General features: G+C 55.9%; 1 protein-coding gene across 3 annotated transcripts in view; it reads right to left on the bottom strand.

The window, feature by feature from the left end:
• CLCN4 (chloride voltage-gated channel 4) overlaps positions 1 to 24,903 on the bottom strand; it is a 58,307-nt gene that overhangs the window by 11,189 nt on the left and 22,215 nt on the right. For all 3 annotated transcript variants that reach the window (XM_080653028.1, XM_080653030.1, XM_080653029.1), the window contains exons 3-10: positions 23,755 to 23,854; positions 19,164 to 19,351; positions 16,505 to 16,627; positions 13,073 to 13,279; positions 12,121 to 12,201; positions 10,201 to 10,746; positions 8,412 to 8,598; positions 5,004 to 5,402 (exon numbers count right to left, since the gene is read on the bottom strand). In XM_080653028.1, the coding sequence (XP_080509154.1) occupies positions 5,004 to 5,402; positions 8,412 to 8,598; positions 10,201 to 10,746; positions 12,121 to 12,201; positions 13,073 to 13,279; positions 16,505 to 16,627; positions 19,164 to 19,351; positions 23,755 to 23,854 (1,831 nt within the window). The remainder of the gene's footprint in view (positions 1 to 5,003; positions 5,403 to 8,411; positions 8,599 to 10,200; positions 10,747 to 12,120; positions 12,202 to 13,072; positions 13,280 to 16,504; positions 16,628 to 19,163; positions 19,352 to 23,754; positions 23,855 to 24,903) is intronic.

The raw sequence follows: 24,903 nt of genomic DNA, 5'->3' as shown, positions 1-24,903 counted from the left end.
GTCAGGCTGAATCTAGCTGCATCAATGGGGTATGCTGCAACCGCAGATGCAGGGTGACATGGAGGCGCGACACGTTTGCAAATGGAGATGCTATGCGACGCGCACCGCGCACTTCTCCCCTAAGTCAAGGCGGTTCTGTCCTGCAGCTCTGAGGTGGAGGCAACAGTCAACACATACGTATTTGCTCACGTTCATGCACCAGCTGATTTTCTAGAAGTCCCACGCAGCAGGACAGGAATCCCATCTCTTTTTTTTTTTTAATATTTTATTGATTTTTTACAGAGAGGAAGGGAGAGGGAGAGAGAGTTAGAAACATCGATAAGAGAGAAACATCAACCAGCTGCCTCCTGCACACCCCCCACTGGGGATGTGCCCGCAACCAAGGTACATGCCCTTGACCGGAATCGAACCTGGGACCCTTCAGTCCGCAGGCTGACGCTCTATCCACTGAGCCAAACCGGTCAGGGCGAATCCCATCTCTTTCAATTACCAATTTGAACATTGGGAATGGATCAAGCCACACACCTCAATTAAGAACTGATCACATGACCTGGCTGGTGGGGCTCAGTTGACCTATGAACCAAGAGGTCAAGGTTCAATTCCCGGTCAGGGCACATGCCTGGGTTGCAGGCTCGATCCCCAGTGTGGGGTGTGCAGGAGGCAGCCGATCCATGATTCCCTCTCATCATTGATGTTTCTCTCTCTCTCTCTCTCCCTCTCCCTTCCTCTCTGAAATCAATAAAAATTTTTTTAAAGCTTCCATAAAAATAGATGTAATTTACAAGAAGGTTAATGTGTAAAATTGGGAGATCTGACACTTACCTTCAATATGTTTTTATTGATTTCAGAGAGGAAGGGAGAGAGAAAGAGAGAGAGAGAGAGAGAGAGAGAGAGAGAGAGAGAGAACCATCAATGATGAGAGAGAATCATAGATCAGCTGCCTCCTGCACGCCCCACACTAGGGATTAAGCCCGCAACCCGGGCATGGAATCAACCATGACCTCCCGGTTCATAGGTCTACCCTCAACCACTGAGCCACACCAGCCGGGCTAACACTTACCTTCTTCTTAGGCCCTGGACGTCAGTCCCTTTCTGCAAGTAAGCATCTCCCACATCCTGGAGAATCATCATTACATCATCCACCAGACAAGAAAAATTCGAGCTCCCTTAACTCTTGCCCGAAACTCTGACTTTCCATCCCTTTAATCATCGCTGCGGCTTCCCACTGAGCCCTCTCAGCCGTCCCTGCTTAATTGCGGAACTCAAGCCTGCAAGAGCCTGAAGCCCTGCGGAGCGCAGAAAAGCCTCGGCTTGCAAATGGCACCAGGAGGCACAGCCCCCTTTACCGGGAGGCTGAACGGGGGTCACAGACGGCCCCGCGCTATGTGGGTGCAGAGCAGCCGTGGGCAAACTACGGCCCGCGGGCCGGATCCGGCCCGTTCGGCTGTTCTATCCGGCCCTCGGAGCCAAAAGAGCAGAGGGTTCTCTTGCTCTCCCCTCCGCTCCTTTCCTTTGAAGTTATATTAGTTCACACAAACACTCCATCCATGCTTTTGTTCCGGCCCTCCGGTCCAGTTTAAGAACCCATTGTGGCCCTCGAGTCAAAAAGTTTGCCCACCCCTGCTGCAGAGGCCGCGCCTCCCAGGCGGCGCCAAGCACTTGCTCTCTAACGAAGAGACAGCCGTGGTCTGCGGCCCAGGGAGGGACCACGTCACAGCTCACTGTCAGAGTCACGTGAGCAGCTGCGACAACTGTTAACATGACCCCAGTCCATTCTTTTCTCATCCAAACTATCTCGGATCTAGCAGGCGTCCTGAAACTCCGGCCCGCGGGCCACATGCGGCCCACCGAGGACATGGATCCGGCCCGCCGGGTGCCGCTGCCTGTCCTGCTTAGCAGCCGACGCGTCCCGGGCCCGCAGTACGCATAGGAATTTGTTCATAGTTTTTTTTTTAAACTATAGTCCGACCCTCCAACGGTCTGAGGGACAGGGAACTGGCCCCCTGTTTAGAAAGTGTGAGGACCCCTGATTTACAGTCTTTGCGCCTCGTTCCCCTGCGAGTGGGCTCGGCCTGCGGTCATTGCCAGCTAAGCGCTGACGCCCCGTGTCCATAGCCACCGAAGGGCACGTTCATTCTGCAAACGCAGCCCGCGACTTTGTCCCCCGCAAGACAGGGAGCCTTGGGTTTCCGAGGCCCGGGACACAGCTCCCCTGATTACTCAGAGCGAAGCGGCCCCTGCCTGGCCACACGCCCTGCAAACAGCAGCTTCTCTGCGGGGCCCGGCCGGCTGGAAGCAGATAGGGGTGATTTCCACCGCGTGTTGCCTCTTCAGACATTTCAAACAGCTTCCCGGGGGCGCTGGGCCGCAAGCTCCGCTTCTGCAGCCGCGGGGACAACTGCTGTGTCCCCCTTGATTACGGTAACGGGGGCAGCAGGATCCGCAACCTGTCTCCTGGCTGCTGCACAACAGGTAATGGATCCTGTGACATTTCTTACCCCAGGTTTTTAATTTCAGCCTTTGCTTAAAAGGTTTTCGTGATTGCATACATTGCTTAAAGGCTGCTAATCACATTACTTTAAAACAAACCCAGCCCTACTTACACAGCGTGGTTTGTTTGTTTGTTGGTTTGTTTTTTTTAAGCCTCACCCAAGGATACTTTTTCCATTGATCTTTAGAGGAAGAGTGGAAGGGAGGAGGCGGGGAGAGACGGAGAGGGAAGCAGAGGGAGAGAGAGAGACATCCACTGGTTGTCTCCCACAAGCCCCCGGACCCAGGCCAGGGACCGACCCTGCAACTGAGGTACAGGCTGCGTTCTCTAAAAGTCCGCAGCCTCTTGCCTCCTAGCAGCACAAGGAATCGAACCAGTGATCCTTCGGTCTGCGGGCTGACACTCTAACCCAGGGGCCCTCAAACCTTTTACACAGGGGGCCAGTTCCCTGTCCCTCAGACCGCTGGAGGGCCGGACTATAGTTTAAAGAAAAAACTATGAACAAATTCCTATGCGCACTGCGGGCCCGGGACGCGTCGGCTGCTGAGCAGGACAGGCAGCGGCACCCAGCGGGCTGGATCCATGTCCTCGGCGGGCCGCATGTGGCCCGCGGGCTGTAGTTTGAGGACGCCTGCTCTAACCACTGAAGCAAACCGGCCTGGGCTTATACAGCTTTTCTAAACAACCCCATTTTCTAGAAGGCAATATTGATGTCTAAAGGCTAAGTGACAGGGCCTACAAGAAAGAGAAGTATCACTGAGCACTTAGCACAAATGCGCTATCGTGTCCAAACTATAAAGTCAGCTGTTGCTTTGGGAGGTAAACCTGTTTGAGCAACAAACATTAGAGGATAGAGCTTATCCAAGGTTATTTGTATAAAGCCTTTGATGGGGATACTTGAAAGATATTCTCAGAGCTGTTTAACATGTGAAGAGATCTGGGACTTCAAAGGGAGAGCTGAGAGACTGTTAACAAAGGGCAGGGCGAGGCAAAGGGTTGCCAGGTGAAGGTGCATTGGCATCAGGGCGTTCTGCCACCACACCCAGGCGAGTCCCACTGGCAAACTTCACAAATGCTCTGGCAGATGAGCTCTTTAGTAAAGTCCTCAATGCACATCTGAGCCCCATCATGGGCCCAGCCTGCAGTGAGGCGCTGGGAGGGTGTGCAGATCACGGGCAGGCATGTGAGCGGAATTGCATTCGTGTCTGCCGGGCACCACAGATGCACTCCCTGCTCCCTGCCCCGCTGCACTGGAGGTCTGCTGGGACTCCACCCCGCCCCCTCCCCAGGGAGCTCCCCGCAGGCTTTGCTCTTTGGATCCTCCTCCTCTCGCTCCCCTTCCAATGCAGCCTCAGCGGCTAGGCCGATGGGCCCACAGGCCTGCTTTTCTGAGCCGCTTCTCTTCGGGACACCTCACCTGGGCATCGTCCCCTCTCCTCCCCCAACTCAACAGCCTGGCCCTCGGCCCAGCTGATTTCTGTTCGCACACGAGGAGGAAAAGCATCGCACAGAACTGACGTGACTTCTGCTCCTTAACCCACGTGGCCCTCGAACAAGCGGGATGGGACATCATGTCACAACGGGAAGCGAAAGGCTTGGGTGGAGCCGAGAGGCATTTGCGGCAAAGAACTCCCCGTCTCAGTAGTTCGCCTGCCTGAGAGTCTGTCTCTGAGAGCAGCTCGGCCCGGGCCAGCTCAGGCTCTCCCATCCCTTCCTCCTCGGCCTGGAGTTCTCTAGAAGGCTGCAGCCACATGCCTCCTGGCAGGCCTGGAGCCCAGGCAGCTGCTTGCAAAGGGGGCGCTCATCTTCCACCAAGAACGGCCTGCTCCTCACAGGACGTGGGCCCAGCAGCATCACCTTAGCAGGGAGCTTGGGAGAAATGCAGCACCGGGGGCTGCACCCCAGACCAGCGGAACCCAAATCTGACCTTCAACCAGACCCCCATGGGACACAAGTGTACATTCCCATGTGGGATCCGCCCGGCCCGCATGGCTCCGGGGTTGCACATCGACCTAGGAGCCAGGAGGTCACGGTTCAATTCCCGGTCAGGGCACAGGCCCGGGTTGTGGGCTCGATCCCCAGTGGAGGGCGTGCAGGAGGCATGGATGTTTCTATCTCGCTCTCCCTCTCCCTTCCTCTCTATTAAAAAAAAAAAAAAAAAAAAAAAAAAAAGCCCTGGCTAGAGCATTGGCCTGGGGACTGAAGGGTCCCAGGTTCAATTCCAGCCAAGGGCACATGCCCAGGTTGCGGGCTCCATCCCCAGTAGTGGGCGTGCAGGAGGCAGCTGATCCATGATTCTCCCTCATCATTCCTGTTTCTCTCTCTCTCTCTCCCTCTCCTTTCCTCTCTGAAATCAATAAAAATATTTTTAAAAAAAAAAAAAAAAAACCTTGCGATCCCCTGGCTTAAAGCCTTCTGACTGTGTAGGCTCTCTGTACCCCTTGGAGAATGTGGGGGGTACAAAGGCTGCCATTCACCTTAGTAGCCCACGAGCGCCCCCCCCTCTACTCACTTATTGCAAGAATCAGTTCCCTCCTCTGGGCGAATCCAATGAGGCGCTCGGAGTCCCTGGACACCACGACGGGGAAGCCATTGTAGTCGGTCTCCTTGATGAGCGTCTCCACGTCCTCCACCGTCATGCTGTCCTGGGTGAGCACCGACAGAGGCGGCTCTCCCCGCCGCGGCCGCATGACGTCGGTGGCCAGGGTGCGGTGCGTGAACTCGTCCTTCACGTCCAGGAACGGGTACCCGTTCAGGTGGATGTGGGCCTCGTAGATGCCTTCCTTCCCAAAGGCGTCGGCCACCCACTTGCTGGTCACGGCTGCCGCCATCAAGGGGACAATGTACTCCAGACCCCCCGTTAACTCAAACATGATGACCACCAATGACACCGTCATCCTGGTCACTCCACCTGCGAGTCAAGAGAGGGGAATTCCCAACTCAACCCCGACCCTCGGGGGGCATGGGTTGTGGGAACTGACAAGCCAGCTGTAAACTCTCCGAGCTGACAGGAGTTTCTAAGGAGACAGTCCCACACGCTGCCCGTGCTCAGACGGCTGGGGCTGAGGCCACGCTCTGTCACCTGCATCAGGGAGCCGTGAGCCACCTCTGCCTGGGGGCTCTTCTGCACCGAGGGACAACTCGGATGTCCATTCACCTAGGACAGCCGTGGGCAAACTACGGCCCGCGGGCCGGATCTGGCCCGTTCGGCTGTTCTATCCGGCCCGCGGAGCCGAAAGAGTGGAGGGTTCTCTTGCTCTCCCCTCCGCTCCTTCACCAGCAGCAGTGTTAACATGGCAACGTCGGGAAACACGGCCGCAGCTCCTTCTTCTGAGTGGGCGGATTTATATCCCCATTCAGTAGAAGGAACAACCTCTCCATCTTCCAGAGGCTCCTTGGAATGCCCGCGGACCGTCCCCCAACATCACCCCGGGAATGCGGAGACACGGTATCGTGGTGAGGTAGGGAGACACGCCCCTGGAGAGCATAGGATCTGAGCATTAGCTCAAAAGGAGACCAACAACACTGTTCCCACTGAAGTTGATGTTTTAAAGACCAAAAACCTTTCAACCCTGTCTACATGGCCATCTACATCGACGTCCCGGGCATAATTTGGAAGTTGCACTAAAGAAAATGTTTAATTTACTGTTTACACATTTTGTTCTTTTCTATTTGTTTTAGTTTTAAATTATTTTATTATATTTAAGTTTAATTGGAAAGGCTTTTGTACCTTTCCTTTGTTAGGCAATTTTATTTTGCCTTTGCCATCTTCACTATAAGGTATGTTATTGTGCTACGATTCCTCCATTTTTTGAAGTTTCAAATTATAATAATTAGTGTTTACATTCTTCTTGTTAAAATGTTTGAAATGAATAAAACTACTGAAATAAAAAAAAAGACCGTACCCTTTTATGTAATGATGTTTACTTTGAATTTATATTAGTTCACACAAACACTCCATCCATGCTTTTGTTCCGGCCCTCTGGTCCAGTGTAAGAACCCATGGTGGCCCTCGAGTCAAAAAGTTTGCCCACCCCTGACCTAGGACCACACGCCTTGCTTTCTGGTGAGTGGGTCCTATACGGGCTATGGTTTCTCACTCAGCAAGCGGGGCTCCCTTCCAGAACCCCATAAGCTGGAAAACTGCAGAGACTCTTGGGGGCTAGAGACAGGAGAGGACCCCCCCCCCCTTGTGTGGCATTCAACAGGAGAAACCATACCAACTCCTAATCTTCCAATGAGCTTGAATGGGGTTCCTTGATCTCAGCATTAGGAACATTTGGGATGGGTAATCCCTTGCTTGGGGCCGTCCTGTGCACGGTAGGATGTTTAGCAGCATCCACGGCCCCCACCCTGTAGGTGCTACTAGCACCGCCACCCCCGGGTGTGGCAGCCAAACATGTCTCCCCTCTTGTCTACTGTCCCTGAGAGACACAATCGCCCCCAGTTCAAAACCACTATCCTGGAAGGCACAGCTGCGAGATGGTAGAGACTCCATCAGCCTGGGTCCCTGAATGACCATGTGGAGAGAACCTTCCGCTAACTCCACACACACACACACACACACACACACACACACACACACACACACAAGTGGATTCTCATTATGCACAGTAGTTATGATCGACAAAGTCACCCAAACGCCTAATTAGCAAATTCTTAATCACTGCCCTAGGGGAGACCTAGATTAGGTTTCTGTGAGCCTGTAGTCACAAGATTTTTGTCAAAATCCATTTTATGTGTGTTTCTGGTCAGAGACACCTTATTTAATAGATGTAGTTGACTCAGTCACGTTGAACTCAGCCTGAAGGGAGCTTCTGAATGTGTGTTTTCTCCCTGAGGCACATCCCAGGCTCCTCACATAAGAAACTCCAGACAGCCCTGGCTGGTTTGGCTCAGTGGATAGAGCGTCGGCCTGCGGACTGAAGGGTCCCAGGTTCGATTCCGGTCAAGGGCATGTACCTTGGTTGCGGGCACATCCCCAGTATGAGGTGTGCAGCGGGCAGCTGATCGATGTCTCTCTCTCATTGATGTTTCTAACTCTCTATCCCTCTCCCTTCCTCTGTATAAAAAATCAATAAAATATATTTTTAAAAAAGAAACTCCAGACAGCACCTCAGCACTACGCCTGAGGGCCATTTTAAACCGCAAAATCATTCGCAAAAAGCACAAAAATGCAAATCACGTGGCACTAGATAGACCACGAGAAGGACATCTGTGTCCCGTGTGAGAGCCGAACCAAGAAGGCAGACCTTCGCCTTGGTCAGTCCAGCTGGGAACATAAACGTGTGGCAGATCACTCCAGCGTCCACCGCTCTGTGAGGGCCTGCAGAAGCCCTACAAGCATTGCTTTAGAGCAGGGGTCCTCAAACTTTTTAAACAGGGGCCAGTTCCCTGTCCCTCAGACCGTGGGAGGGCCAGACTATAGTTTAAAAAAAAAAACTATGAACACATTCCTATGCGCACTGCGGGCCCGGGACGAGTCGGCTGCTAAGCAGGACAGGCAGCGGCACCCGGCGGGCCGGATAAATGTCCTCAGCGGGCCGCATGTGGCCCACGGGCCATAGTTTGAGGACACCTGCTTTAGAGGTTACAAACCCATGTTAGCAAGTAGCCACATGTCCAGTTATGGAATCCACGGATTATGAGGATCGACCGCCATCAGGGGCCAGAGAGAAGCCTGGGTGTGCTAAGCCAGTGAGATCAGGGGATTGCTTATCACAGCGGCACACCCTCTCCCATCCTGAGAACGCAAGTGCTCCTGGCTTCCTCTGGCCAGTCCTCTCACCCAGACCGGCCCTTGGGCTCCGTCTGTCTTCCTTTCCTCGCACCTCCCACCCCACCCCACCCCACCCCGCCCCACCCCATCCCACCCCATCCCACCCCGCCCCACCCCGCCCCACCCCGCCTCGGGCTGTACCTAGGCAGGCTGCTGCTCCCACCATCGCGTAGAGTCCCGGGGTGACGCAGTCTGCTCCGGGCCTGCACCAGTTCCTGAAGATGATCCAGTCGTGGTGATGGTACGCCAGCTGCTCCACGCCGATGCCCACCATCCTGCCCGCCATGGCCCCCACAGCCATGCTGGGGATGAAGAGGCCCGACGGGATCTCCAGGGAGCGCACACGGAAAAGAAGCATGAGGGGAGGAGTCCGAGTCCCCAAATCCCCACCTCCCACCCCGGTACGCACTGACCCCCTCGACAAGCTTGCATTTTGCTTCAGTCTTCAAAGGAGCTGCAACCTTGCCCTAGCCGGTGTGGCTCAGTGGACAGAGTGTCAGCCTGCGGACCGAAGGGTCCTGGGTTCCATCCTGGCCAAGGCCATGTAGTACCTCGGTTGCAGGCTCCTCCCTGGCCCGGGCCCTGACCAGGGTTCGTGCAGGAGGCAACCGATCGATGTGTTTCTCTCACATCGATGTTTCTCTCCGTCTCTCCCTCTCTCTTCCACCCTCCCTAAGAATCAATGGGAAAATATCCTCGGCTGAGAAGTAACATCAATCAATCAATCAATAATTTTTCCGCCCCCATGGCCGGCAGCGCCCTCCTCCCGAGCGCCCCTTTTCCGAAAAGCACTCAGAACGGTCTCAGCCCGGGGCCAGCGGCACAGAAATAGACCGCGTGAACAGAGAGGTCTCGGGAACGGCGTGCCTCCCGTCCTGGTGTGAAGACACATTTGATCTATCTAGTGACCAGGCTGCACGGGACGGTGATCCTGAGCGGGAGCCGCATCCAGGCCCGACCCGGACTGTCACCAACCTCAGGATGGAAGGGGCTCTTGGAGCAGATTCCAGGTTAAGTTCAGATCCTTGAGTGTGACTGCGAGGGTGCGGGACATTCCTGAGGAAATCGCTCCTTTCTGAGCTGCCCCTCATCCCACTGCCACTTCATCCCCTGGAACTTCAAAGTCGGCTCTCCCAGCAGGCACCAGAGGGTGCGCCAGGGCCTTCCTCAGACAGGAAGCTCAATGCCTTTGCTGGGAGCGGACGGAGCAGTCAGCTGTTTAATCAAGTCCACCCATCCTGTTCTCAGGGCAAAAATTCAGGTTTGTGCTTGACCATCACACACCCAAGTGTAAACTCTCTACAGGGTTTCTTCGACTTAAAAAACAGAAATTGTAAAAATCACACACAGACCCAGTAGGCGTGGCTCAGGGGTTGAGCAGCGACCTATGAACCAGGAGGTCAGGGTTCGATTCCCGGTCAGGGCACATGCCCGGGTTGTGGGCTCGATGCCCAGTGTGGGGCGTGCAGGAGGCAGCCGATCCATGATTCTCTCTCATCATGGATGTTCCTATCACTTTCTCCCTCTCCGTTCTTCTCTGAAATCAATATAAATATATTTTTTAAAAATCGCACACAGAAGTAATTGTAACGGAAAACAACGCGTGTTCTGGCGGACTCTCAACATTCTGCTTGTGGTCCTGGGTGCTGGTGACACAAATGTGTGTGTTTCATGAAAGTTCGCCAAGCTTTCCATGTCTCTGTATGAACGACATACGCTGAGCCATGGCTTCCTCACTTCTAAAATGGGATTAAAAGCCATTTCAGAGGCTTGCTGTTATTAAAAGCATAGTTTCTTGGTGACTGAAAGAATGTCAAGGGTCCAGCACAGAGAAAACATGCAATACAGTCCACCCCCTTCCCTCCCAGCACGATTCCATGGGGTCCCAGGAGGCCACGGGTGGCCCACCCCCTCCTTCCCCTCCACTCACCTTCATGCCGAAGGTAAATATGGTGATGATGATTTTGAAGATCAGCGCCAGGGCCAGCTGCCACATGGCCGTGTACACCCCGCGCCCGGCCGGCCGGTCGGGAATGTCATCCACGGGCCGGGTCATGTTGGGGTCGTTGATGTAGTCGCAGAGCTGGGAGGACTCGAGGGCCCCGCAGTCATTGAACAGCTCGGAAATGAGCTCGCTCGTGCTCTGGCGCGTGTAGGGGTTGGGGTAGGCCACGATGGCCGTGATGGCCGTCACCACAATGACCTCCAGCACCGGGTACTTCCCCAGCCTGGTGGTCTTGCGCCTCCTGCACCAGGCGATGTTGCAGCGGATAAAGAGGGTGCCCCACAAGCCCCCGAAGACCCCCAGCAGGATGAAGGGGAACAGCTCGGCCATGTACCAGGGCGTGTGATACTCCACATAAAAGAGAACGAGGCGGCTGTTTCCAAAGGGGTTGATGGATCGCAGCGTGAAGGCCGCCACCAGGGCCGCGAAGAAGGAGCGCCACAAGGTCTTCAGAGGAAAGTAGTAACTGACCTGGGACCAACAAGGAGGACATGAGCGACTGGCCAAAGGCCGCGGCACGCACGCCCGCAGCCTGCGTTTCATTCTGACCCAAAGGCGAGGACCCTGAACGCATTCTAACTGCGCCTGACAGCAGAATGGAGACTGGTCGAGGTGTTTTTGAGCTATTTTTTTTTAAGAGAAATAAAAACATTTAATCATAATTCTGTTTATGGCACGAAGACACCCCCCCCCCAAAAAAAAAAGCAAAGAAACCTCTGAATTTGATTCTACAGACAACAGAGCAGATCGACGGTCGGAACACCCTGGTCCAGCAAATGTATCTGAACGGCACAGGAGTCAAGAATAAATGTTTTATTTTTAAGTGGTTAGGAACGCCCTAGCTCAGTGGTCGGCAAACTCCTTAGTCACCAGAGCCAAATATCAACAGGACAACGATGGAAATTTCTTTGGAGAGCCACATGTTTTAAACTTAAATTTCTTCTAACGCCACTTCTTCAACATAGACTCGCCCAGGCCGTGGTATTTTGTGGAAGAGCCACACTCCAGGGGCCGAAGAGCCGCATGTGGCTCGCGAGCCGCAGTTTGCCGACCACGGCCCTAGCTGGTTTGGCTCAGTGGATAGAGCGTCGGCCTACAGACAGAAGGGTCCTGGGTGTGATTCCGGTCAAGGGCACAGGCCCGGGTTGCGGGATTGATCCCTAGTGGGGGGCGTGCAGGCGGCAGGTGACAAAAGATTCTCTCTCATCGTTGATGTTTCTCTCTCTCTCTCCCTCTCCCTTCCTCTCTGAAATCAATAAAAAAATTTAAAATAAATAAATGGTTAGGAAGGACTATTTTGTGACATGTGAAATATTCAAAGGAACGCTACTTTTGCGACACGAGAAAATTATATAAAACAGCTTCAGCTCATAAGGCGAGTGGTGTCGGGATGCAGCCACACGCGACCACGGGCGCGTGCTCTGTGGCAGCTTTCCTGCGCCATGCGGGGCTGAGTGGCTGGGACCCGGACCGGGAGACCCGCAGAGCCTCCAATAGTGACTCTCTGGCCCTTTACAGACAACGTTTGCTGACCCCTGGCATAGATCTCCCCACGCTGCCAAAACCAAAAATGCTTCATTAATTTGGTAATGAGGAAGGGAGGGCACTGCAAGTCTCCCCAAACATTTATGTGGGCATCTTCCAAAGAATGCCGCAACACACTGACCAGCACCGGTCACAGCTCCTTGATGAGTGGCAGGAATCGTGCCCGCACCCCTCAGAGGGCATAGGCAGAGGCCTGCTGCTGAGCTCCCCACAGACGCAGCCCGCAGCCCGCAGCCCGCAGCCCGCAGCCCGCAGCCCGCAGCCCGCAGCCGCAGCAGCACATCCCCGCGCCCTGCTCACCTCCTCCAGGCTGAAAAGCACGCCGCCAATCGGAGCGCCAAACGCAACAGAGACTCCGGCGGCAGCCGCCGCTGAAAGTACCTGCAAGGCAAAGCGATCCGGGTAGCCCGAGGCCTCTCATGAAAACAAACGTGTGCAGGGGAGGCCGGCGTGGCTCAGGGGTTACGCGTTGACCTGTGAACCTGGAGGTCAGGGTTTGATTCCCGGTCGGGGCACATGCCCGGGTTGTGGGGTCCATCCCCAGTGTGGGGCGTGCAGGAGGCAGCCGATGCATGATTCTCTCTCATCATGGATGTTTCTATCTCTCTCTCCCACTCCCTGCCTCTCTGACATCAATAAAAACATTTAGGAGAAGGAAGAGGAGGAGGAGGAGGAGGAGGAGGAGGAGGAGGAGGAGGAGGAGGAGGAGAAAGAGGAGGAGGAGGAGGAGGAGGAGGAGGAGGAGGAGGAGGAGGAGGAGGAGAAGGAGGAGGAGGAGAAAGAGGAGGAGAAGGAGAAGGAGGAGGAGGAGGAGGAGGAGGAGGAGGAGGAGAAAGAGGAGGAGGAGAAGGAGGAGGAGGAGGAGGAGGAGGAGGAGGAGGAGGAGGAAGAGAACGAGGAGGAGGAGGAGGAGGAGGAGAAGGAGGAGGAGGAGGAGGAGAAGGAGGAGGAGGAGGAGGAGGAGGAGGAGGAGGAGGAGGAGGAGGAGGAGGAGAAGGAGGAGGAGGAGAACGAGGAGGAGGAGGAAGAGAAGGAGGAGGAGGAGAACGAGGAGGAGGAGAACGAGGAGGAGGAGGAGGAGGAGGAGGAGGAGGAGAAGGAGGAGGAGGAGGAGGAGAACGAGGAGGAGGAGAAGGAGGAGGAGGAGAACGAGGAGGAGGAGGAGAAGGAGGAGGAGGAGGAGGAGGAAACAAGCACATGGAGAGAAGACAGGAAGGGCCCCGTCCAGAAGATGGAAGCTGAGCCTGCTCACCTCGCGCCTCTTGCCCTCGTTCTTGCTGTACTTGGAGAAGAGGCTGCTGAAGAAGTTGCCACAGCAACAAGCCACGTGCACCAGTGGCCCTTCCTTCCCGAGGCTCAGGCCCGAGGACACCACCAGCACCAGGGTGACGGTCTTGATCAGCAGGGTCCACTTGCCCAGGTAGCCCCTGATGATGAAGCCGCTCAGAATGGTCTTGATCTGCAACAGAGGACGGAGAGCGGGGAGGCTGAGGCATCACCTGCAAGAGGCTGCTTCCGGGTCTGGTTACCTATAACTTCACATGAACAGCATTTACATTAACATATAATTTTCACCCGAAGAGATAAGCCTAAGAGCTTCTCTCTTCCACTCTCCCTCAAAATCAGTGGAAAAATACCCTTGGGTGAGGATTTACAAATAATAATCAACCTAATAAAAGAGTAACATGCTAATTGACCGTACCTTTGTGACGCCCACCAGCCAATGAGGAGTGAGTATGCAAATTAACCCAACAAAGATGGTGGGTTAATTTGCATACACAGATGCAGGCTTTCCTTACCACCCCAGCCACTCTGGGCTTCTAGGCAGCGTGGGAAGGCGAAAAGGCGGCTTCGGGCCAGAGCAGAAAGGCAGCTCTGGCCAGAGCGAAGGCCCATTCTTACACGAATCTTTGTGCATCGGGCCTCTAGTAGTAATAATAATAATAATAATAATAATAATAATAATAATAAATGCAGCCCCAGTAGAGAACCAGTCACTGCTCCATTCCTGGCAAGAGTAGTATGGGAATTCCTGATTTCCCAATAGTTAAGGGATCGTCTTGAAACCCTCTTTGGCATCATGTCACCTTTTCCAATTTGGGGAGGGTCATGAAGTGAGCCAATCCTTGAAATTTTAAAGGGATATGAATGGACCATTTTCATCTCAGAATTACTGATGGAGATCTGTTTCTTAATTGCAGGAGAAAGATCGAGAGCAAGTGTGCGGGCACGCATGTGCGTGAGGAACTCAGGCACCCTTTCCCAGAGAACGCGAGGAAGGTCTTCTAGCTACACAAACAGATAGTATTTCTTGCACTAGCCTCTAACTAACGCCAGACAAACTAGTGGTGGTTAAACCGGCCTTTAACTAGTAGTACTTGGCCTACTTGAGCCTGCCTGGGCATCTCAGATCCGCTGATTTGAGGGATGTTTTATTATGCCTGCCACAATCCTGCACTTTTGTGTTGCCTTGAATAAAATTATCTCTAATTCTCTGTCAGTTACATAATGTGGACTTGGACCCGAGGGTAGAGTTTAAGAGCATCATGCCATTTAGAAAATTACAAACATCTCAATTACCTGAGCCTCCGCCAGCCATGACACGCAGTGAATTGAACAATGTCATAGGTATTTTGTAATTCTCTAAAATGATTTTATAAAATTGTCATGATCAAATTAGGGACTAAAGAAAGCGAACCCATTCCCAGTACATGCGACAATCCAATCACTTGCTTTCATGTGAATGAACAGAGACCGAATCAAGCAGGACTTTCATGAGATGAAGTGAAGCGGGTTTGTGACTCAGTGGGGTTAACTTTAAATCTTTCCAGTAAAGGAAGATCCATGAGAGTGTTCAGGTTTTATAATGAAACATCAGCTCAGGGTAAGTTCTAAGAGGACATGCTGTCTCACATAGTCACTAGCGGTTCTGATAATGAAGCAAACAGAATAGAAAGAGGGCTTCCTGGCCCGCTTCTCTCTAAACCCCCAAGTCCAAGAGCAAGTGTTCACATGTAAATGTGCTCTGGAGAGCTTAGACAAGAGCATTTCTTACACAGAAAAATGTTCTCTAAATTTGCATTTAAAAAGGTTTCCAGCTGGGCCGGTGTGGCTCAGGGGTTGAGGTCACGGTTCGATTCCGGGTCAGGGCACATGCCCGGGTGGCGGGCTCCATCCCCAGTAGGGGGCATGCAGGATCCATGATTCTCTCTCATCACTGATGTCTCTCTCTCTCCCCCTCTTCCTTCCTCTCTGAAATCAATAAAAATATATTTGATTTAAAAGTCAGCATGGCCCTAGCTGGTTTGGCTCAGTGGATAGAGCATCGGCCTGCGGACTGAAGGGTCCCGGGTTCGATTCCGGTCAAGGACACATGTCTGGGTTGTGGGCTCCATCCCCAGTAGGGGGCGTGCAGGAGGCAGCCGATCCATGATTCTCTCTCATCACTGATGTTTCTCTCTCTCTCCCTCTCCCTTCCTCTCGGTAATCAATACAAACATATTTGACTTAAAAGTCAGCATGACATAGTCAGGCTTTTTCTTTCTGTCGTTCCTGGCAGGGACCAGCGTGCGTCGTCGCCCGTCTGTCACCATAATCGCTCACAGCTTGCAACTCGCCATCTCCACTGCCTGTGGGCACGGCTGAAGCCCCGACCCGAAAGAGAACTGCACTGCTCTGCTTGGATGAGCACACGAGAACTCGCAGAATCCCTCCTGGCTGAAGTGTTCACTCTCCGGGCTTCTCGGGACTTAGCTCGGTTATTGTTGCTCCGCCCAGCAGACCGCCCTGGTTTGAAGGCTAGTCTCAGGGTCCCTCTGGTGGCCGAGGTCACCCCCCTCCGCCCAGCAGGCCGCCCTGGTTTGAAGGCTAGTCTCGGGGTCCCTCTGGGCTGCATGCAAGTGCTGAAGAACGGTGGCACTCTGACGGCCAGGGCGCGCTCACGGCGCAGGCCCTTTGGTGGAATTCGGTTTTGTGACAACTGCAATGACCTTGTCACCTCAAGAGCAAATGGCAGCCAGGGAGTTCACTCAGCAGCAAACCTTCTGAGCAGCAAACCTCCGCTGCCGTCCCTTCCCACACGGCATCAGGCCAAGGGCCACACGCACATGTGTGGGTCACGCAGCCTGCTTCCACGGGCTTTGAGGGTTGTGCATGCTTTGCAAACACAAGACTTCAGCCATCTGAGAAGCAATGGAGCGTGAATCCTGAACACAGAGCATGAACCCTGAGTCCAACTCCCAGCGTAGCTGCTGGGTGACCTAGGACAAGTCACTGAACCTCTCTGTGCTTCAGCTCCTCGCCTGCGACGTGAAGGGCAACAGCACCTACCTCACAGCACCGTTGTGGGGACTGAAGGAGTTCATTCATGTCCAGTGCTTGGGCCCGTGCTTGGCCCTATCAGGCGTCCTCAAACTACGGCCCGCGGGCCACATGTGACCCGCCGAGGACATTGATCCGGCACGTCGGGGGCCGCTGCCTGTCCTGCTTAGCAGCCGACTCGTCCCGGGCCCGCATTGCGCATAGGAATTTGTTCATAGTTTTTTTTTAAACTATAGTCCGGCCCTCCAACGGTCTGAGGGACAGTGAACTGACCCCCTGTTTAAAAAGTTTGAGGACCCCTGCCAAGTGCTCCGGACGTGTCTGCTGTCCCACTCGGCACCAAGGAAACGTGGCCCCTACTCACCTCGGGGATGCCGGAGCCACAGGCGTAGGGTGCAAACACGCGCACCAGCGACACGGCCAAGAAGGCGAAGAGCAAGGCCCACAGGACGTAGAGCAGGTAGTTCAGGATGTAGGCGCTGGCCCCCTGCACCGGACACAGAGCGAGACGGCGTGAGCCAGACAGACAGGGACACAGAACGGGACGGCGTGAGCCAGGCGGACACGGACACGGACACAGAGCGGGACGGCGTGAGCCAGGCGGACAGGGACACGGACACAGAGCGGGACGGCGTGAGCCAGGCGGACAGGGACACGGACACAGAGCAAGACGGCGTGAGCCAGGTAGACACGGACACGGACACAGAGCGGGACAGCGTGAGCCAGGCAGACACGGACACGGACACAGAGCGAGACGGTGTGAGCCAGGCGGACACGGACACAGAGCGGGACGGTGTGAGCCAGGCGGACAGGGACACGGAGCGGGATGGTGTGAGCCAGGCAGACAGGGACACAGAGTGGTACGGCGTGAGCCAGGCGGACACAGACACAGACACAGAGCGGGACGGCGTGAGCCAGGCGGACAGGGACACAGAGCGGGACGGCATGAGCCAGGCGGACAGGTACATGGACACAGAGCAGGACGGTGTGAGCCAGGCGGACACAGACACAGACACAGAGCAGGACGGCGTGAGCCAGGCGGACAGGGACACGGACACAGAGCAGGACGGCGTGAGCCAGGCGGACAGGTACACGGACACAGAGCGGGACGGTGTGAGCCAGGCGGACGCAGACACAGACACAGAGCGGGACGGCGTGAGCCAGGCGGACAGGGACACAGAGCGGGACGGCATGAGCCAGGCGGACAGGTACATGGACACAGAGCGGGACGGCGTGAGCCAGGCGGACAGGGACACGGACACAGAGCAGGACGGCGTGAGCCAGGCGGACAGGGACACGGACACAGAGCGGGACGGCGTGAGCCAGGCGGACAGGGACACGGACACAGAGCGGGACGGCGTGAGCCAGGCGGACAGGGACACGGACACAGAGCGGGACGGCGTGAGCCAGGCGGACAGGTACACGGACACAGAGCAGGACGGCGTGAGCCAGGCGGACAGGGACACGGACACAGAGCAGGACGGCGTGAGCCAGGCGGACAGGTACACGGACACAGAGCGGGACGGTGTGAGCCAGGCGGACAGGGACACGGACACAGAGCAGGACGGCGTGAGCCAGGCGGACAGGTACACGGACACAGAGCGGGACGGTGTGAGCCAGGCGGACGCAGACACAGACACAGAGCGGGACGGCGTGAGCCAGGCGGACAGGGACACGGACACAGAGCGGGACGGCGTGAGCCAGGCGGACAGGGACACGGACACAGAGCGGGACGGCGTGAGCCAGGCGGACAGGGACACGGACACAGAGCGGGACGGCGTGAGCCAGGCGGACAGGGACACGGACACAGAGCGGGACGGCGTGAGCCTGGCGGACACGGACACGGACACAGAGCGAGACGGTGTGAGCCAGGCGGACATGGACACAGAGCGGGACGGTGTGAGCCAGGCAGACAGGTACATGGACACAGAGCGGGACGGCGTGAGCCAGGCGGACAGGTACATGGACACAGAGCGGGACGGCGTGAGCCAGGCGGACAGGTACACGGACACAGAGCGGGACGGCGTGAGCCAGGCGGACAGGGACACGGACACCGAGCGGGACGGCGTGAGCCAGGCGGACAGGTACACGGACACAGAGCGGGACGGCGTGAGCCAGGCGGACAGGGACACGGACACCGAGCAGGACGGCGTGAGCCAGGCGGACAGGGACACGGACACAGAGCGGGACGGCGTGAGCCAGACGACCCAGCACCCCACCCTCTGCGGTGACAGCAGCTGCGGGTCCCGGTCAACGAAGGGGCGCCGCTTGCATTGGTGACTGCTGCTGCTGCCCGACCCGCACACTGCCGGGCGTCTCCACACACCTGCAGCCCGGCCGGCTGGCTCAGCGGTTAGCGTCGCCTCATGCACCCAAAGGTCACCGGTTCGGTTCCCCATCAGGACACGTGCCTGCCCAGTTGGGGGCTCAGTCCCCAGGGGGCATGCAGGAGGCAGCCGATGGATGTTTCTCTCATACATCCATGTCTCTCTCTCTCTCTCTCTCTCTTCCTCTCTCCCTAAAAACCAATGAAAGCATAGAAGCCGTTCTAAACCATACACATCTGCGCACTGAAACCGTGGGGGAGGGGTTCCCAACAGCCGTTTGAACACTAGCGCTGGGACAGCCAAGTCTCAGCAGCGCGAAACCCGGAGGGTGCTCAGCCACCTAAGCGCAAACCACAGCAGCCCCCCGCCCCCCCCCCCGGGCCCAGCAGCAGGCCCCCCGCCACCCCCCCGTGCCCAGCGGCAGCCTCCCCTGCCCCCCCATGCCCAGCGGCAGCCTCCCCCGCCTCCCCATGCCCAGCGGCAGCCCCACCCCGTGCCCAGCGACAGCCCCACCCCGTGCCCAGCGGCAGCCTCCCCCGCCCCCCCCCCCGTGCCCAGGGGCAGCCTCCCCCGCCCCCCCCCGTGCCCAGCAGCAGCCCCCCCCCGCCCCCCCCTCCGTGCCCAGCGGCAGCCCCCCCCCGGCCCCCCCCATGCCCAGTGGCGGCCTCGCCCCCCCACCCCCACCCCGAAACCCACCTCCGAGCGATTCACCAGCAACTCCGACCACTTCTGCCAGAGCGGGCACTTGTCCCTGTCCTCAAACGTGGTCTCGGAGGAGGTCCAGCAGCACTGCTCGTGGCTGTACCAGAAGGCGGACAGGCAGATGCCCTCCTTCAGGTCGGTCATCCAGTCCACCGCCAGGTCGATGACCCCGGCCAAGGTGCCTGCGGGAGACAGACAGACAGAGGGCGACAGCGCTCAGCGGCGGCTCTCAGCCTGGGGGTCGCCCGAGGCCATCGGAAAACAGATACTTACATGACGATTCATAACGGGAGCAAAACGACAGTTAGGAAGCAGCAACGAAAATCATGTTAGGGTTGGGGGTCCCCCAACATGAGACACTGTGTTAAAGGGTCGCGGCATCAGGAAGGTCGGGGACGCTGTGGGCACACAGCGCGGGGCAGGGCCCGAGGCGGACAGGACCATGCCCCCCTCCCCGGGGGCCACACGCACAGGAAGTCCCCTGAGCACTGGGGTGCGTGCAGGCCAGCCCAGCCCAAGGAGACACACAGGCCGTGATCGGGTCCACATGCCGGACAGAGGCACGCACGTCTCCACCCAGCACCAGCCCATCCCCCCCACCCCGGGTTCCAGAAACAGGGTGCGCACCCCACACAGGACTCCCCGCACAGCGGCCTCGGGGGCGGGGCGCTGGGGCCACACATTCACATTTCTCAGGGAAGCGGGACAATCCCTAATGGGGGCATGAGGACTGACCGCCTCGTTGCTTAAGTCAGGTTTGGCCACGCATAGGAACCGGACTTGGGAAAATCTCACTTAGAGAACTTGCTGGATTTTTTAAATTGTTGTGTAAGGGACTGCGGGTCTACGTAAATAAATAACTGCTCCAAAGGCCGGTGGAAGTGGGGTAATCGGAGTGTGCGCTGGGCCACAGAGACCTCTTTCTAGAATAAGCCAGTCCGGTCTTCTATGAAGGCGGGGACACTCTCAGGCTCCTGCATTTTTCCAACTTTTACTGGATCCTTATTATACTCTCACTGCCCACCCGTATCGACACCAGGGGCATCCACACACCTGCCTGGGGCTCACCCCCCCGCCTCCCCCTGTTACACGGAAGCTCCCCACTGTTCTCGAGAGAATGCGTGGATCCCCAACAGGTCGCAGACTCCAGCAGCTGCCCCTCACCCCGCTCCAGCCTCATCGCTTCCCATCACGAGCCCCCACCCCTGCCTGCTCCCTCCTCGTGGCCCCACCAGGCTCTGCCCTCTGCAGCCTCTCGGGAAGCACTGCCCGCCCCCACCCGGCCATCTCCTCTTTCTCTTCCAGATCCTGGCACTTCCATCACCTCCTGCAGGAAGCCTTCCCTGATTTCCTAAGTTTGGGCTCAGCATGCTTCCCAGGCATTTACCCATCAGCATACCTGTCACATCCTGATACCATGATGTGTTGGCATGACATCTATGTAATACATATGTTATCCCGATCGTATCTGTGGGGCACGTGACAGTGGTGTAAAGGCTTTGGAAAATAGTCTGAAGTTGCTCACCAGGTTAAACAGTTACCATCCTTCCAAGCAATTCCAAACCCTGAACACCTCATGCTGAGTAAAAAGAGGTGATCACAGCACACTACATGTTGTATGATGCCATTTCTATGTAACGTCCAGAGCGGGCAGAGACAGACAGGGGCCGGGAGGAGGCTGCGGGCCCTGGAGCTTGACAGCTAAAGGACATGGAGGGTCTCTGGGTGCCGATGAAAATGTTCTAAAATTGATTGTGGCCATGGCTGCACACGTCCGTGAGTACACTGAAAACCACCGAAGGATATACTTTAACTGGATAGATTGTATGGTATGTAAGTTACACCACAATGAGGCTGTTACATATGTACATACACACACACACACACACACACATACAGCGGGTGGGGGTGATGCAGCTCAGAGAAGGAGAAGTGGACTTTTAGAAAAGGTGGTCAGAAAACACCTCAAGCAAAAGATGATGTTTGAACAAAGACCTAAAGAAGGTGAGTGTAAAAAAAAAAATGGAAGGTGAGGGAGGGGTCCTGCAGATAGCCAGGGGTGAGACCCAGTGATCACCCCAAATCCCAGCACCATTCACTCATTCATAATCACATTATCCCACACCCAGGCTTCCTGGCTGGCTGCTTCTGACAGTGCTGGCCGGTTCAGCTTCCTTCCATGAATGGAGTATCTGTGACACCCAGTGGCGAGTCCCCATAAACGTCTTGTTAATGTTTGTTCCGTGGAGCAACAGTGACACCCGGTGGTGATTCATAATAAATGTTTTGTGAATGTTTCGTTCCGTGGAGCAACAGTGACATCTGGTGGTGATTCATAGTAAATGCAGCGCTAATATTTTCTTAATATTTCCATTTGTGGTGCAACAGCGACATCTACTGATGAATCCTTATAACTGCACTGCAGAGGAGACCCTGGACCAGGGGTGGGCAAACTTTTTGACTCGAGGGCCACAATGGGTTCTTAAACTGGACCGGAGGGCCGGAACAAAAGCATGGATGGAGTGTTTGTGTGAACTAATATAAATTCAAAGTAAAGGAGCGGAGGGGAGAGCAAGAGAACCCTCCGCTCTTTCGGCTCCGCGGGCCGGATAGAACAGCCGAACGGGCCGGATCCGGCCCGCGGGCCATAGTTAGCCCACGGCTGCGCCTGGACCTCTCCATCTCAGCATTCAGAATGTAATGTCCAGGATGCCACTAAGGAGATGACAGGCCAGGCAGTGGGACACCTGAGTCCTCTCCACCAGCTGGACAACAGGGAAGTGAATGGGACACAATTTTCTGGCTTTCCTTCCAAGATAAAAAGCACTTCGGCACTGGCATCATCCTCTCTCTTACCTTCCTCCTATATTCACTCGCTGGTGTGTCCAGGGGCTCACCCTTCTCCTGCGGCTCTCACCCTGGCTGCACGTTAGTATCACAGGAGGGGCAGGAGGAAGTGGAGGGGTCAATGCTAAGGCATCATCTCCAAATACTCTATTAGATCGAAGCCCAAGCAGTATTTTGTTTAACTCCCCAAATGATTGTCCTTAAAAGAACTGGCAGAAATCGGATTGATAGTGAAGCCAACTGGTCAATATCAGGTTAAGGACAGCCCGATCACAGCCTGATCAGGCTCTCAGATGAATCAATACATCTCCACTGCGCTGTGCACTCCAAGATGCCAGGACGTCTCCTCTGCATTTCTTCATTTCTCTACCCATTTCTCCTTCCTAGGCGCCAAGGGTAATGACGCAGCGAATGGTTTTAAAACTCGATTCTAAACAAAGACATCGGAATTCACAGACAGCTCCCACCCGCCCACCTTCAAAGGTCAAACAAGTTGGTGGCCGTGCGCCGTATATCCGTAAGTTCAAGTTCACTGGGAACGCCGGTGGGAGACAGGGATTGGCCGGGAGCAATGGATGAACAGCTGCTGTGGCTACAAGGGAAGGAGACCCCCTGAGCACTCCTCTTGGCGGAGCCCCCCTACAGCTGTCTGTGGAACCAATGCAGACGCACCGGCAGCTGAAATCCTCAGGATCCCCAACCTACATCTATCTGCGCCCCTCAGTGCTCCGTCTCTCTCTCAGCGTCTGCTGTGTCCCGCCCGTGTTACAGTCCTTGTCTGGTCAGTGCCCTAACCATAGCTCTGTGTCATGACAGGCAGGGGGGTTGTTAAGGGGGTCTCTTCAGCACGCCCGGGCTCTATCCCAGACATGACCCTGCCCAGCCTCCTGAAAGGGAGGCAGTGGCAGGAAGCAGCGCCCTGGATAGTGAGAGTGGGTTTCTCCCCCGCAGTCCTCCGCTCGCTCCGGGAACCGGTGCTGGGATTATCCAAGGACGGGCGCAGAGGCCCTGAGGGTCTGAACAGTGTGTGTGGTGTGTGTGTGGGGGGGTATCTCCAGCTAGCTCCGGGGGTGTCTCACTTTTTTTTTTTAAGGAAATGGAGCCTTTTGTGAGAGGCCAGTTTAATATGTTTTTGCTGACTTTTAGAGAGAGAGGAAGGGGGCGGGAGAGAGCGATAGAAACATGGATGAGAGAGAACATCATCAGATCGGCTGCCTCCTGGGGATGGAGCCCACAACCCAGGCACGGGCCCTGACTGGGAATCGAACCGTGATCTCCTAGGTCCTGGTTCCACGCTCAACCACTGGGCCACACCCGCTGGACATGTGTCGCGCATTATTTTCAGTGTCTTGGGGTGTTTGCAGTTCACCCCAGGGCCTCCCAGGATTAGCAAAGGCCGGTTTCACGTGGTGCTTTATTATTAGAGACCAAAACCTCTCCATACTTTTCTGCCTTCTCCACAAGCAAGCGGCACAGAACGTAGAGTGTGTGTTTTCATGCAAGCCCGTGGCCACACGCCCCAATCACAGCTCTGCCATGCCCACCGGGGCCCCGCCCTCGGCCTTGCCTCACGGTGACAGCCTTTGCGTGAACTGGCTGCTCGTGCCTTGCACTCCCGGATGGCTCAGGCACCGATTCCCTCCCGGGGGCTAGCGGAGAAGCACTCCCTTTCCAGAATGCCACCCCAGCAGCTGCGCTGGGCCGGGCGCCCGCCTCGCCCGGGGTGCCGTCCACGTACCCGCCAGCAGTCCGATGAGCAGCATGACCACCCATCCCGACCAGGCGTCCAGCAGGCCCTTGATGAACTCCCACGCGGACTCCTTGCTTCTGCTGGTTATCTGGAACGACACGCGACAAAGTGGGCTTCCCACTTCAAAAAACCCACTTCGTTCAGCCCGGCCGGCCTGGCTCAGAGGTTGAGCATCAACCTATGAACCAGGAGGTCACGGTTCGATTCCTGATCAGAGCACATGCCTGGGTGGCGGGTTCAATCCCCAGTGGGGGCGTGCAGGGGGCGTGCAGGAGGCAGCCGATCAATGATTCTCTGTCATCATTGATGTTTCTCTCTCTCTCTCTCTCTCTCTCTCTCTCTCTCTCTCCCCCTCTCCCTTCCTCTCTAAAGTCAATAAAATATATTTTTAAAATCCACTTGATTAAACAAACTCACCAGGTGCCATTTGAGCTCTGATGATGCGCAAGCCATTCTGAAGGGAGACGTGGAGTCAGCGCCACTGCGGACCATGAGGTGGCCCCGTGGCTGTCCCTCCTCACCCTGCTCTGAAGCGCTGTCCCTGGGACTGGCGGCAGCCCCCACACAGTAGGTCCGCCTTGGAGGAGAGAGACCTGGCTCGGCCCGTCCTCGCCACCGGGTCCTCCTCTCACTGGGACCACCTTGGCTGCTTCCCCTCCTTCACTTCCACCTGCTGCTTCTAAGGGTCCGGCGCTGGCTCCCATCTCCCCCAGCTGTTCCCACAGAATGGCCCTGCCTGGCTCCTGGCTGCCTCCTGCCTCCTCCCTCTACGGAGCCAGCCCGCCTGGGCCTCCTGCCACAGCACCTGGTATTTTTCTTAATGTACACGGAGTGGCCAGATGATTGTGATCTCTGAACGCATAATAACCTGGCCACTCAGTGTGTGTGTGTGTGTGTGTATTAGAGGCCCGGTGCATGAATTCGTGCATGGGTGGGGTCCGGCCAGCCTGGCCAGGGGGAGGGGACATGGGCGGTTGGCCGGCCTGCCTGCTGGTCGAATTCCTGGTTGAGGGGAAAATTTGCATATTAGCCTTTTATTATATAGGATATACATTGAGTGGCCAGATTATTATGCATTCAGAGATCATAATAATCAGGCCACTCAGTGTATTTTATTGATTTCAGAGAGGAAGGGAG

This window comes from Plecotus auritus, assembly GCF_963455305.1.
Source record: "Plecotus auritus genome assembly, chromosome: X".
Classification (NCBI taxonomy): Eukaryota; Metazoa; Chordata; class Mammalia; order Chiroptera; family Vespertilionidae; genus Plecotus; species Plecotus auritus.
This window is presented reverse-complemented; position numbering and strand designations above follow the sequence as displayed.